This window comes from Cnephaeus nilssonii, assembly GCF_951640355.1.
Source record: "Cnephaeus nilssonii genome assembly, chromosome: 20".
In the NCBI taxonomy this organism is placed as follows: domain Eukaryota; kingdom Metazoa; phylum Chordata; class Mammalia; order Chiroptera; family Vespertilionidae; genus Cnephaeus; species Cnephaeus nilssonii.
In genome coordinates, this window is record NC_137091.1 from 12,472,924 (window position 1) to 12,488,764 (window position 15,841).

At 46.7% G+C, this 15,841-nt stretch overlaps 1 protein-coding gene across 1 annotated transcript; it reads left to right on the forward strand.

Annotated features, from left to right (window-relative positions):
- The first annotated feature begins 2,573 nt into the window (after nt 1-2,573).
- On the forward strand, nt 2,574-14,451 carry NQO1 (NAD(P)H quinone dehydrogenase 1). Its single transcript, XM_079799555.1, has 6 exons — nt 2,574-3,159; nt 6,700-6,864; nt 6,973-7,103; nt 10,786-10,899; nt 11,929-12,030; nt 12,903-14,451. Exons 1-6 carry the CDS (start codon nt 3,153-3,155, stop codon nt 13,206-13,208), a joined length of 825 nt encoding a protein of 274 aa, XP_079655681.1. The 5' UTR covers nt 2,574-3,152; the 3' UTR covers nt 13,209-14,451.
- Nucleotides 14,452-15,841: the final 1,390 nt, after the last annotated feature.

Sequence of the window (15,841 nt, forward strand, 5' to 3'; positions counted from 1 at the left end):
CCCCACACGCATGCTCCCCTCCCCCTGTTGTCCGTGATCACTGGTTAGGCTCATATGCAAGCACACAAGTCCTTTGGTTGATCTATCTCCCTTGTCCCCACCATCCCCTACCTTCCCTCTGAGGTAAATGATTTTAAAAATACGTAAAAAATAAAGAAAAGCCCTAACCGGTATGGCTCAGTGGATAGAGCGTCGGCCTGCAGACTGAAGGGTCCCAGGTTCGATTCTGGTCAAGGGCATGTACCTTGGTTGTGGGCACATCCCCAGTAGGGGGTGTGGAGGAGGCAGCTGATCGATGTTTCTCTTTCAAACATGTTTCTAACACTCTATCCCTCTCCCCTCCTCTCTGTAAAAAATCAATAAAATATATTTTAAAAATAATAATGAAGAAAATATTGCCGAATCTGCTGCTAAAGCAATAGCTGCCCCACAAAATCCCTAGACTCTGTGGCCAAAGTTGTTCTCAATACTAGGAGAGCCCCTGCTCATCTGTTAGCGGAGCAATGGCCAACATCACTTGTTGCCCTTGGACGGACGGACACTTCCTGGGAAGGCTGAGACTGAACTACAGAAGATCACTGAATAAGCACGTTGGTGTTAAAACAGTGACTCCTCCAATAGAGTCTTTGGCTTATTTAATTCCAGTTGCTTTGGGTCTTGAGAGACATAGCTTAAAAGTGCATTCCAGACATGGACAATTCATTACCCTGCTTGTAATAATCATACTATTTCCTTGGTGTGCTGTATCCTCTCAAGTTTTATTTATTTTTATTTTTTTAAAATACACACACACACACACACACACACACACACACACACACACATATATATATATATATATATATATATATATATATATATATATATAATTGATTTCAGAGAGGAAGGTAGAGGAAGAGAGAGATGAAAACATCAATGATGAGAGAGAATCATTGATCACCTGCCTCCTGTACATCCCCTACTGGGGATGGAGCCTGCAACCTGGGCATGTGCCCTTGAATGGAATCGAATCTGGGACCCTTCAGTCTGCAGGTGGACGCTCCTTCCACTGAGCCAAACCAGCTAGGGCTCAAGTTTTAAATATACATGTGTAGCCACTAACTGCCAAGCAAGTGATCTCCCTAAGACTAGAACGTCGGAAAAGGATCAAAGAGAATGACTTAGAGAATATGAGCCCCATGTTGTGACCTGTAAATGCCACACCTGTAAAACACCAGGCTTTGAGAATTCCAGGGCATCTGCTGGAAGTAGCGCTAAAGGCTTCCTTTTTTTTTTTTTTTTTTTTTTTTTTTTTTTTTTTTTTTTTATTACATCTCTCAGGCCGGGAGTCTGATAAAAAGGGTGGAATTGTTCAAAACAAGACCATAGGCCCAAACTAGCATCACTTATGCCAAGCCTCACATCACCAAATCCAGGCTTAATGAGAGTTTGGATTTCCCCAGAAATGGAATCTTAAACTCTTAAGCCTGTCAATCAAGAACTGCCTGATCCGCACTGGTTGTGTAACCTGCCTGGTAGACCCCTGCCAAAGGAAGCTGACTTTGTAGTAATCAGCTGGCGCTGTTGCTTCATCTAACTTCTTTAAGAAAAATACATTTTATTGATTTTTTATAGAGAGGAAGGGAGAGGAATAGAGAGTTAGAAACATCAATGAGAAAGAAACACTGATCAGCTGCCCCCTGCACACCTCCCACTGGTGATGTGCCCACAACCAAGGATCGTGCCCCCAACTGGAATAGAACCCGGGACCCTTCAGTCCACAGGCTGACGCTCTATCCAGAGCCAAACCCGTTTTGGCCTAACTTCCTTGTTCCCGCTCCCTCCTGCCTACAAAAGGCTTTGGTTTTGTACAGCTCCTGTGAACTCCTCTAGCCTGCCAGCCTGGGTGCTGACTGACGCATACATTGTTGTGTAAAGCCAGTAAGATCTTTAACATTTGCTCCGTTTTTAACAACATAAAGAATCCGAATAAACTGATTTCTCTTTTGGCTTTAGAGTCAACATGACTTGGCACTATTACCCAATCCTGCCTTTTTAACATTTGTCTATTTTGTCCAGCGTGACTTTTCCCAGCAAATTGGCTCTGAAAAACGTTACATTAAAAGATTCTTTATTCTGATTCTTGAGTTTTCTGACACTCCCTTAAATTGTGCCCCCAGGTACCTCTCCCTAAGGACCCTCCCCACCTCCGTCCCCGCTGAAATTTCTTATTTATCATTAGCAATTTTTCGGATCGCTACACTTGGAAGTTCTATTTCTTTTCCCTTCACCTTTTGACAGTATGCCTCCTCTCTGTTCTGGAGGATGAAGACTCTAACGATAATTTGAATTTTGCAGATACAGCTTTTCACTCTGTTCTGTTCAGTTACACAAAGTAGGACTTTGTGTAAAACCACTAAACTTGACTGTCGTGGCGAGCCTTGAAATGCTTCCCTGTGGCTGCTCTCACCCCCCCAACCTTGGACTAGCTCCTGGGGGGGAGTCATTAGTTCCCGATTGTGCGGGGCAGGGATTGGCGCGGACACACACAGCCCCAAGTGCAGCATCCGGGCCTCGCAGAGGAAGAACAGGCTTTCTCCGCAGCAAGCATCCCAGGCGGCCTCAGCTCGGACGCCTTGGCCCTCGGTACCCAAACCCCAAGTCACAGTGAGTCAGCGAATCTGCAGCTGAAGGGGGCCGCGCCGCGCGCACCTCCCTTTGGCTCCCCAGTCCCAGCGCGGGGCAGTTTCCCTCGGGGCAGAGAGAGGCTAAAAGGCGCGCCCCCCGAGCCCGGGGCGCCACCAGGAACTCCCTCCTGTGTCCCCAGGCAGGGCTGTGGTCAGACAGGCACGCCTCCCACTCCCACCCAGACCCAGGAGACCCCTCTCACCTCCCACCCCAGGGCACCCTTCTCCCAGGTCCCGAGGTCCTTCCTCCCTGCGCCAGGCTCCCCTTTCCTTCCTGGAACCCCAGCCTCCGCGAGCTCCGCCCTGCACCCCAGGGCCCGGGGGGCCGGCTCCGCCTTTGCTGGGTACCTGGCCCGTGTGGCCCGGGCTGGGCCAGGCCAGGTATAAAGCAGCCCCAGTTCGGCTGGCAGCGCCCACGAGCCTCCTGAGACCCTGTCCCCCAGCCCCGCCGCCCCCAGCCCCGCCGCCCAGCGCACCGCCGGAGCCATGGCTGGTGAGTGCCCCGCGGAGCTCGCAGCGCCCGCCCGTTCCTCGGCTGGAGACCGTGGGCTCGGCCTGAGTTCTCTTTCTTGACTCAGAACTGGCGAAGTGAAGGCCTTAGGGTCCTGGGATGAGCCCTGACCAGCGTCGGGCGAGGGGAGCTCCTGTTTCTAAGCCGCCCACCCCCGTCATTCGGGAGGGCGTTTAGGAGAGACGCCCTCCCTGCCGCGGTCCGCAAAGGAACCGGAGCTGGGCGGTGCGCCCCCCCAGGGCGTCCTCCGCGCTGTCGGCCGCGCTCGCTTCCAGCAGCCGAAGGCGTGCAGGCGGCAGACAGACAGGGATCTTACTCCACAGGCGCTGATCACAATCTGTGTCCCGCGGTTCCCGGAGCCGCCCCCGGGCCCGGGGTGCAGGGCGGAGACTCAGTTCCCACCGCAGCCCCTTCTGGAGCCTTTCTGCTCGGCCGGCCCTAAAGCACCGCTTCCCCTGGAACTGGCTCCCTTGCTTCTCCTGTGAGGCTCATGCCAACTGGCTGGTTGTCTGTGTGTTTTATCATCTCTCTTTGGGTGAATTCTTTTTTTAACTTTTTTATTTTAGAGAGAGAGGTGGAGGGAGGGAGGGAGAGGGAGAGAGAGAGACAACATCGATTTGTTGTTCCACTTATTTACGCACGCACTGGTTGATTCTTGTATGTGCCCTGACCAGGATCCAAGTTTGGCATATGGGGATGACACGCTAACCAAATGAGCTACGCGGCCAGGGCAGCTGTATTTCTTGCAAATATATCCTTCCTGTTTGTGTCTTTTCTTTTGTGTCTGTTTTTGTGTTTCATGGTAATAGGCATGCCTATGGCTAAAGCAAGGCATAGATCGCCTGACTTTCCCCTTTCCTGGGAAGCAGCTTTATGGTTTACTACTTAGGAAATGCTTGTTAATATTGATAAGAAGTAAGTAATGTGTATATTGATAACAAGTAAGCCAAGGGGATAAAAGCTGACAAAGCGGTGTTCAGCAAACACTGGTGTGACTAACGCAAAGAAAAGGCGAGTCAGCGCTGAAGGTACTCACCTTTCTCCCAGGAGTGTTCAGTCCCCGAGTTGCTGAGGAAGGCGGTGGAAATTGGTGGGGGCAGCTTCAGAAATTCCTTTCCATTTCCCCAGGCCTTTGAAAGCAGAAAATCACTCTCATAGCATTTAAATCCTCATCAAACTTACATCCCACCGAGTCAGGGTTTATAGAGTCGGAAATGCCAGGACCAAGCTGGGAGACCCTCTTTGTTGGCGTCCGGAGGCCTGAAGCGCACACCTGGCCGGATTTAACCTCCTCGGCGCCGCCTGTGCCAGGTGTGGTTCATAAGGAAAGCAGGCAGAGAACTGAAGGCTTAAGTGTGCTTTTTCTGGCGCATTTTTTTCAAACAAGACACAACAGGTGCAGGTGCTTTCTCTCTGAGCTCCAGCCACGGTCGCCCCTGTTAAGCATTAGCAGGATATGAGAAGGGGCACCAAAGATTAGGAGAAACGGTGGTGGGGAGCTTCCTGTCCCGGGTACTCCGCCCCACTCCCGCCACATGGTAGCATGGATTCATTTATGTCTCTACACTTTTAAATTATTCCAGCTTCCCCACGTACTATGTCAATTCGGGTAATAACTTGCTTTACTTTTCTGTATGCATCAGTTTTCTCATCCATAATATGGGGATACTAATTGTATCTTCCTCTGAGGGTTACCGTGACAACTGAAAAAAGAGTGCAAAGCACTTAGAGCAGTGCCGAGCACAAAATAAGCAGCCGTTACCTGCTGTTACTGCAAAAGTAAAGCGTGCTTATTCTAACAACTTCACTAATATGTGGCCAAGAAAAAGTTCCTCTTTCCCCTCCACCCCTTTGTCATCTCTTACTTATCTAAGAAAACTATTAATAGTTTCGTATGATCATTCCACATCTTTTTCCCCTCATACCAATATAGTGCAAATCTACCTGCATGTACAGGGTGTCTCCAAAAATGTATACACACACTTTGAATAACTATAAAGGCAGTGTTTATTAAAATGCTAGGGGCCCAGTGCACAAATTCGTGCACCTTGAAAGGAACTGTGGGCCATGAGGCTGCGGTGGGCACAGGGGCGGGTCTTGTCCCATCCTCTGCCCCTCCCCCGCTCCCGTCTACTGGCAGCCCCACTCCTGCTGCCGCTCCCATGCACTGCCAGTCCAGCCCCAATTGCTGTGCGCCATCAGCGGGTGTGAGCTGCAGCTGCTGCCCTGATCACCCCTCAGGAGCAGGGGGAGGTGGAGAAGCCCTCAGGGGCAATCGGGGTGGCAGTGGGTGCTGACCTCCTGACGGCGCTGAGTGATCGGGACTGGCGCTGCCAGCAGTGGGTGCAAGCGAGGTCGGTGCCGGCAGTGGGTGTGAATGGTGGTGGCTCTGGTGCCAACAGCGGATGCAAGTGGGGCCGGCGCCGGCTGCAGGTGCAAGCACCCCGCGGAACCACAGCGCACGGGAGCAAAGAATTTTCAGTAACCACCAGAGGCTCACTCCAATGAGAGCCATCAGTGCCCCGCCGTGTCTGGCGTCCCCGCTCATCTGCTCCACCATCCCGCTGCAGCCGATGCCAGCCATGTTCCGTGCTCTGCCTCCTGCTGCTGACGCCCGCCATGTTCCATGCATGCCCCCTGGTGGTCAGCGCACGTCATAGTGACCGGTTGTCCGGTTGTTCCATCGTTCAGTCTATTTGCATATTAGGGTTTTATATATAGAGATATTTCATTTCCATTTAACAGGTGTCAGCTGTTAAAGTGTGTTACATTTTTGGGGGACAACCTATATGTAGTTTCTTTCTTTTTTTAAAAATAAAAATGGATTCACATTCACTTCATTTTATCAGTTAATATATCCTGGATATCTTTCTGGGTCCCTGTATATATAGTAGTTAACTCATTTTTTTTTTAAACATAATTTTGACTTCAGAGAGGAAAGGAGATAGAGAGAGAACATCAATGATGAGAGGGAAAGAGAGAGAGAGAGAGGAAGAGGACATCATTGATTGGCTGCCTCCTGCATGCCCCCTACCGGGGATCAAGCCTGAAACCTGGGTATGTGCCCTTAACTGGACTCGAACCCCGCAGGCTGATGCTCTATCCACTGAGCCAAACCAGCTAGGGCTCATTCTGGTTAACAGCATAATATTCTGTAGAATGTATGTACCATAATTTATTTAAATGCTCCCCCCAAAATAGACAATAGGGTTATTTCTGATTTTTGCCAATGGAAAGAATGGCACAGTACACTTTCTTGTTCTTGTGTCCTGATGCTTTCAGTCTGGAGAACAGAGTCCCTGAAGTTGGAAGGCTAGATCAAAGGTTTATGTGCCTTTAAAATCTTAAGAGCTTCAGCCTGATGACTTCCTTAAAGGCTGAGGCCATTGATATTCCCGCTGGAAATGTGCCAGCGTTCCTGCAATCTTTATAGCCCTCGGTGTTGCTTGTCCTAAGTTGTTTTGCCAATCCGATAGGCTGCTAACTCATTTTTTACCACATACTTTGGGTGTGTCAAAATAGGCAGAAAAGCATTGATCGTACTGGCTCACTCAGAGAGGACATCCTTCAACTATGCCATGAAGGAAGCGGCTGCAGAGGCTCTGAAGAGGACAGGATGGGAAGTCACGGTGTCGGACCTGTATGCCATGAACTTCAATCCCGTCATCTCCAGAAAGGACATTACAGGTAGGAGCCGCTCCCCGCTTTGGTTAGGTCTTTGTGGAACTTCTCGCCCGTGGGTTCTCTGGTCCCACCTTGGCCCCAAGGCCTCACCCCTCTTTTTCCTCTCTGCAGGTAAACTGAAGGACCCCGAGAACTTTAAGTATCCTGTCGAGTCTGCTCTAGCTTATAAAGAAGGCCGTCTGAGCCCAGATATTGTGGCTGAACAAAAGAAGCTGGAAGCTGCAGACCTTGTGATTTTTCAGGTGTGGTAGGACATCGGAAGGGTGTCCGGACACTTGAATTCTTTCTTTTAAATCCTCACCTGAGGGCATGTTTTTATAAATTTGAGAGAGAGGAAGGAGGGAGAGGAGGGAGGGAGAGAGAAAAAGAAAAACATTAATCAGTTGCCTCCCGTAGCCTCCCTGCGCAGGGATTGAACCCGTAACCTGGGTATGTGTCCAGACTGGGAATCAAACCCACAACCCTTTGGGGCACGGGACAACGCTCCAACCAACGAGCCACACCGGCCAGGGTGGGACACTTGAATTCTTATTGTCCTAGACCTGCCATCTAATTAGCCATGTGATCTTAGAAAAGTCACTTACCCCCTTTACGGCATTCTCTGTAAAACAAAAAAAGGTCATTACTTCAAATGTACAGCGTTACACAGATTTACAGATGCTGTGAATCGGGCTGTGTTACTCTGAAAATATGAATGCGACTTCAAAGATGAGGTGTCAGTCTTAATCTTTTTTTCAATTAGTGATTTTTTCAATTTTTCAATTCCAGTTGACATTCAGTATTATATTAGTTTCAGGTATACAATATAGTGGCTATCCTATCTAATAAAGAGGGAATATGCTAATTGACCCTCACACTGTCACAAATATGGTGGCACCCACAGCCAATAAGGAGGGAATATGCTAATTGACTGCACCACCCTCAAAGATGGCAGTGCCCACAGCCAATAAGGAGGGGATATGCTAATTTACTGCCACGCTCTCAAAGACACGTGCGGTGCCCACAGCCATAAGATGGTGGGGCCCAGGTCCCTCAGCCCCGCCGGGGCGCCTGCCTCTGGAGTCCCCCAGTTCCCTCAGCCGCCCAGGGCCAGCCCAAGGTGCAGGCAAGCCTCGGATGGCGACTGCCCAGCTGCCCAGGGCCACCCGAGGCTCAGGTAACCAGGGCCAGCCGGGGCTTGCGCTGCCGGCAGTGGCAGCAGCAGAGGTGTGATGGGACGTCGCCTTCCCCTGATCGCCGGGTCACCTCCTGCCTTTGAGGGCTCCTGGACTGTGAGAGGGGGCAGGCCAGGCTGAGGGACCTCAACCCCTCCAGTGCATGAATTTTCATGCACCGGGCCTCTAGTAGACATATAACTTATGAAGTGATTCCCCCCATAAGTCTAGTACCCACCTGGGACCATACTTAGTATTACAAGATTATTAACTACATTTGCTATGCAGTACTTTACATCCTCATGACTATTTTGTAACTGCCAATAGGTACTTCTTAATCTCTTCACCTTTTTACCCAGCTTCCCCACCCTCTCCCTCTGGCAACCATCAGTCTGTTGTTCTCTGTAACTATGAGCCTGTGTTTTTTTTTTCCATTAATTTTGTTCTTTAGAGTCCACATGTAAGTGAAATCACATGGTGTTTGTCTTTGTCTTATTTCACTTAGCACAATACCCTCTAGGTCAATCCATGCTGTTGCAAATGGTAAGATTTCATTCTTTATGGCCGAGTAATATTCCATTGTGTATATGTACCATATCTTCTTTATCCACTTGTCCATTGATGGACTCTTAGGTTCCTTTCATATCTTGGCTATTGTAAATAATGCTGCAGTAAACCAATTAGTGACTCTTCCTGGGACCTCTCGGTGAAGTCTGCCTTCTCCCCCTCTCCGTAAGAATCTGGCCAGTCTGGAGTGATACCAGCTGATATGCATCGTCCTGCGTACTGTGTTTCAGCGGCAAACCATGGCCTTTCTTCTGGAAGCCACCTCCCCATTTAGCAGTCAGTACTGGAAATATATATGCCTCTGGTAAACCATCTTTTTTTTAAAAAAATACCAGTTGGACTCAATGACTTGGTTTCTATCGATTCCAACTAGCTTCTTGATCTTGAACATGGAACGTATATGACAGTGGAAACATCATAAGAAGGGTGATACTGGCTGTGGTTTTTGCAATTATTCAGTCATCTGCAAAGAATCCAACCTTTGCAGTCTCCTTCTACCTGAGGCCTGTTGCCATGAATCAAAGCCACAGCCATTAGCCACCAAGGATGCCTTCTTGGTCTATGTTGTCTACTGTGTCTTATCCTCGCACAGCCAAGGCAGCAGCAGTAGCGGCTTTCAATCCCGCATCTCAGGATCACTGTGTTTTAGAATTGGAGAGGACTTTGGTGGTCTTTTAATTTAGCTTCCGTCCAATGCATATGTTTTCCTTACTATCCTGTCAGTACAACTGTGCAAGTAGCCACTGCAAAATAGCAACATACTAACGGGCAATGTAAGCACTGTGTATTTATTATAACAGTTTCCCGACAGATGACAGGAAAAGTCTAGTTCTAGAAAAATCAGTGTACTCTGTATGATAGTCTTTCAACGTGGGAATAATGTGTCCCGGGAAGGAGTGCTTTAATTCATATCAAGGTGCCATATGGGCTAGTCCCCTGCTCAGTTTACTCACTTCTCCAAAAACAACTTGAGGGAGAGTCAACTCTTAAAACCCTGCAAGCCAACCACGTCTATTTTCAACTCTGACTGCTGCACATCCAAGGGAAGCTAATCTACTTGCCTAGACGCCCTACCTACCCGTTCTTCCTAAAAGCTGCAGATCTGGTCCCTGTCAGTGGGAGAGTCATACATGGAAGACTAGGAAACGCTGCTGGAGATCATTCAAGCCCCCCCGTTTATAGATGAAGCAAATGAAATGTAGAGGTGGTCTGGGGTTTGTGTGGCAAAGGTCAGGCATCAAGTTAGTGACGGATTCAGGGTGAGAACACAACTCACTTTCAAGCCGGTGTTCTTTCTGTTCTAAAACCCTATTTCCTTGGCCCCTTTTCTGTGGGTCAGCAATCCTTCAAAGAGAGCGCTAGCAATTCCTACAGATTCCTTCTGTGTCCTAGATTTTTTCCGTCTGGGCTTGTTCCATTGCCACTGCCTTTAAATCATGAGTCAAGGAGAAGAAATACTGATATAGTTCTTGCTCTGCTTTTATCAGGACAAAAGTCCCAACAAGACTTTCTCATGGGAATTCCCTGAGAAACCTTAGTCACACTGATCTTTTGTTTGCAAATCTGAGTGGTTCTGTTTATTCTAACTGATAGGATTTTACATTTGTGAGCACAAGGTACATGCTTCATTTAAAAAAAAATTTTTTTGTCCACTTCAGAGAGGAAGGGAGAGGGACAGAGAGATAGAAACATCAATGATGAGAGAGAATCATTGATTGGCTGCCTCCTGCCTGCCCCCTACTGGGGGGGGGGTGTCGAGCCCACAACCCAGGCATGTGTCCTTGGCTGGAATCGAACCTGGGACCCTTTAGTGCACAGGCTGACGCTCTATCCACTGAGCCAAACCAGCTAGGGCTGCTTCATATTTTTGATACCAAACCTTTAAAACAAGCACTTGAGAAAATATTGATTTAGGTATCGCACATTGGTCTGGAGTCCTTGCTGTCTAAACTGCATTGCAAACATGATTTCATAGAAACAAATATTTGCATGTGGCCTTCTTCAGACCTGCCCAACGTTTGTACCTTTAGGTAGAAACAGGAGTGTCAGGCTGACGGACGAAAGATGATTCTTGTCTCTAAATGCACTGTCTCCTCCAGAAGGAACGATATGGGCCTGAAGAAAGGTTCGCCCTCAGTGAGGACCCCGAGCCTTCTTCTGTGCTGGGGCTGGCCCGACCAGACCTTCGTCATTTCTTCCACAGTTCCCACTGCAGTGGTTTGGAGTCCCTGCCATCCTGAAAGGCTGGTTTGAGCGAGTGCTCATCGGGGAGTTTGCTTACACATACGCTGCCATGTATGACAAGGGACCTTTCCGGGTAGGTGAATGGTTCTGCTTTTTCTAACAGCTGGGTGCTGGGGAGATTCGGTCCTGAGGCAGAGTTTTGAGCACAATTAGATACTACGGTCCAGCTCCAGGTCCCTTTGGAAGAGATGCATAATTAAGTTTTAACAGACATTTTGACATGATGTTTAGGATTTGTTTTAAAATACCCCAGTGAAAAGAGAGGTAAGGGGATTAGATAAAACTAGAATGGCTATCTGCCAAGGGTTGAAGCTGGGTGGTAGATGCATCATTATACAGTTGACCCTTGAACAACACAGGTTTGAACTGCACAGGTCCACTTAGGTGAGGATTTCCCCCCCCAATAAAAACTGTAAATGTATTTTCTCTTCCTTATGTTTTCTTAATAACATCTTCTTTTCTCTAGCTTACTTTAAGAATACAGTATAAATACATATAACATACAAAATATGTGTTAATCCACTGTTCACATTGGTAAAGCTTCCAGTCAACAGGCTATTAGCAGTTACATTTTTGGTCAGGCAAAAGTAATACGTAGATTTTTGACTGTGTGGGGGGTAGTACCCCTAACCCCTGCATTGTTCAAGGGTCAATTGTACTATTTTCTTTATGTTTGAAACGTTCCATAGTAAAAATAAATAGTCTGTCTTCATTTTTCAGAGACCCAAATACTACACAAGAAGCATTTTGAGACCTTCTAGATTACATGCCTAGATCTGTGCCTAGCACTATAGGGAGACAGAATAAAACAGTAAACAAATAACTCCTAGGCTCCAGCAGTCAACACTCATTTTGCATTTTCATGACAATCTCCCCGGATCTGCCACACCCAGGAGTATGGAATCCTTGGCTTGCCCCTGCTCACATGTCTGTCTGTGGCACCGCCTTCCAGGCAGGTACTTCTGCAGAGTCATACTGAGTGGCTCAGAGGAGTCAGCGTATGAAGTAGCATCAACAGCAGATGTTGTGTGTCCTCCCTGGGGCTGTTTCATTAGCTCCCTGTCACCAAGGAGATGCTCAGGGTGATGCCTTTTCTTTACAGAATAAGAAGGCAGTGCTGTCCTTCACCACTGGTGGCAGCGACTCCATGTACTCTCTGCAGGGAGTCCACGGGGACATGAATATCATTCTCTGGCCAATTCAGGTACCTCATTTTCAGTGAACCTTCTGGGGGGATTACCTAATTGAGCTCTCTATGGGGTCCAGATCCTCAAGATAACTGAAAACAGACCTGAGGTGAAAGCATAGTAATGATTCAGAACTACAGGGAGCTTCCTTTTAAGACTTACCTGTCTTCCCAGGCCCCTGTGCTTACAGAATAACCCGTGTTATTCCACACACTTGTCCACACACCTCTCCTAACCGAGCACTAGTGCAGCCACATCGTCTGATTCTCTCCAGGGGACTGACAACTCTCCAATCATCCTACCCTTCCCCGAGAATAGTCTCACACACTATTAGAGTGCCCTCCACCCAATTTAAGACATGCTTTCGTTCAGTGAGTAACACTGAAGTCTGAAGCATGCTTTTTGGTGGTCACTGGGCTCTCAAGACAATCTCTTCTAAGGAGGAGGGGTGGAGAGAAGAGCAAATGAGGTGGTCACCTGTAATATTGGAGAATTAATATTACTATTGGAGAATGGATGATAAGCACCGTTTGTTAAGATTCATCTAGTTCTATGGAGAGGCAGGGAGCAGCAGGCAAGGGAGCAGCTGTCAAGCAGCTGCAACTCTCCCTTATGGAACAGAACTTCTGGCAGAGGATCCTAGGCTGGCACAGGTTCAAGGTTTTATTCATATGAAGAAAAGCACAGCTGAATAGGCTAAAATAGGTAACAGGCAGCTAGGTCTGGGAGCAGAAGGTGAGAGAATCCAGTTCTGAACTGCTTCTACAGGGTGCCTCCGCCTCCACGTCAGTGTCTTACTGGAAAGCCCCGATAAACCTTTGTGCTTTGTAGATGGTACAAACTGTTTGGGGTTTGTAGTGACTCACCTTTGTGCTTTGTGTATCTCCAGAGTGGCACTCTGCATTTCTGTGGCTTCCAGGTCTTAGAACCTCAACTGACATACAGCATTGGGCACATTCCCGCGGATGCCCGACTTCAGGTCCTGGAAGGATGGAAGAAACGCCTGGAGAATATCTGGGATGAGACTCCACTATATTTTGCTCCAAGTAGTTTCTTTGACCTAAACTTTCAGGCAGGATTCTTATTGAAAAAGGAGGTCCAGGAAGAGCAGAAAGCTAAGAAATGTGGCCTTTCTGTGGGCCATCACTTGGGCAAGTCCATCCCGACTGACAACCAGATCAAAGCCAGAAAATAAGACTCACAAAGGCTTGATTTCCTTCTAAAATGTAGCCAAGTCTAGGTTTCTTGTTCAGGCTTCCTTTCGTTTTTAAGATTTGTGTATGCTTTTCTTTTCCCACGAGGAATGAATATAAGAGAGATTAGACTATTCATACATTTTTCGATAGTCTTTTTTTAAAACATAACTGATTTTTACAATTGCTATCCGATAGTCTTTTTTTAAAACATAACTGATTTTTACAATTGCTATCATGGCAAAATTCGATTAGGCTCAAGAGGACATTTAAAATATAAAGCAGGGCAAAGGTATAGAAAGGTGCCAGAAAGTATTCTTTAAGGTCCTGTATACAATTTAATCCTTCTCTTAGGGACACATTTTTAGGGTTAAATCTGGCTATAAAACATCCAACTCTTCAATGACCTATTTTTAATGATCTCTCTGTAGTTTGCAGCAAAAGGGAATTGCCCAGAGAAAGCAATGACTGAATCTGTCAGACCTAAGGGACTTGTTTAGTTAATAATCTATATTTGTTTGTGATATACATTGGTTATAATTACTACATAGTGACTGATATGCCTAATCTGAGTGTTTCTCTTCCTTTAACTTCTGTTGTTTGTATACAGTACACACAGGTACCTTGAGATGAAAAGCTAATAAAAGTCTCCTTTGCCTCAATCTTCTAATTTAATGTCTGCAGACATAAAACAACACATTTGTGTACTACAATCTGCCACAATGAATGAATTCAAAGGGAAATAGTGCCCCAATTCTTAAAAATATCCTTCCCCAAACACTGCTGTGTATGTGATCTATAAAACCACGTGGTAAGTTTTTTCCTATATCATTGCTAAACTGATGACTTTCCGTTTAAGGATGTATTTTGGTCACATGACTTTTGGGATAAAATTGTAAGCCTGCGTTTCATTTTACTTTGGTGAACAATTTTGGCACAATATTCTAATTTCACATTGAAATTGTTAAGTGCAGCGCCACACAGTTGGTATAATTCAAGTAGAGTATGATGAAAGACTGCCCTCTTGTGGTGCATGGCAAGAAAACAACGAATGCAAAACAAGGCGGCCTGAAACTGGGACTAGCTGCATACCTGCCACGGAAAGGATGGCGCCAGGAGCCAGAGAACCTCAGTTGCCACATCACTGGCTATTTTTTCCTTTTACAATATCCACAATGGCAGATGGCTTGGTGCTTCAGTTTGGTGAAAATATTTTCCTTTGCCTTCTCCTCACTTTGTGTACGTTTCTAAAAGTTCCAAAGGAAATAAAATCCATTTATGCGAAACAAACCCACACTCTAGTTTCAGTGAAGTTAGAGAGAGAGGCATTCAGGCAAAAATGGAATCTACTGGGGAAGATGGGGTAAGAGAATTCAGTAATTATGGTCAGAGCTTGTCAGGTGACTTGGCTTGAGAGTTTGCCTAATAGGGCTGCTTCCTACTGACTGGTAATGGCACACATTTAAAGAGATCCAGGAAATAATCGAGTGGTGTAGAAATCAAGAAAACCAAAATGCAGGAAGCACTTGCCAAGGGGAAGTATTTATTCTGATTTGCCCGGTTTATTTAGGTTTATCCAATCAATGGGCTTGGCACCCTTCTAGGTACTGGGGATGCAGCCAAGTGCCTACTCTCCTGGAGTTTGCATTCTAGTGAAGAACGAGAGATGAACAAATATGTCAAGTGGTGATAAATGCTAGGGAGAAAAAGCAGAGGGGGGTTAGTGATGGGATATGAGTCCCATTTTATACAGGGTGATCAGAAAGACTGCTCTGATAAGGCTCCATTTGAGCAAACTCCTGGAGTGAGAGTGAGACATGGGTATCTGGAGGAAAAGCACTGTAGGCAGCAGTGATGTGAGTGCAAACCCTGAGGCAGAGCATGCTTAGTATGTCTGAGGGTGAGAGAGGAAGTTACTAAAGCAGAGAAAGGAAGAGAAGGATGGGCCAGACATAGCTTGGATCAGATCACAGAGGGCCGTATAAGCATTGTAAGAATGTAAAGATAGGAAGTCCTGGAGGATTCTGAGCAGAGGTGTAACATGATCTGGCTTATGTTTAAGTCTGGCTGGTATGTGAAGAGTCAAGTATGAGGGGTAATGATGGATGTGGGGAGAATTTTGGGAAGCTATTGTCACAATCTACATATGTTTTGGAACCAAGGTGATAGCAATAGATATGTTGACAAGTGGCTGGATTCTGGGTATATTTCAAAGATAGGAATAACAGGATTTAATGATGGATTAGATCTAGGTCAGATAAAAACAAAAACAACACACTTTAGTGGTATTTTGGCCTAAGCAGTTGGAAGAATGGAGATCCCATCTAAGTTGAGGAAGAATCTGGAAAGAGTATTGGGGGCAAGAGTGGGAATGGGAAGGGTGGTATCAAAATCTGACTTCAGACATGTTACATTTGAGACATCTATTAAGACAGCCAAGTGAAGCTGTCAAGTTGGCAGTTGGATAATAGGAACCTAGAGTCAAGGGAGAAATTATGGCTAAGGATACCACATTTGAGAATCTTCAGCATGTGGGTAATACATAAAGCAATGAGACTGGATGAGGTCACCTAGGAACTGCGTTATGATAGAGGAGACCTGATGAATGACACCTAGGGCTCTCCAATGTTAGGAG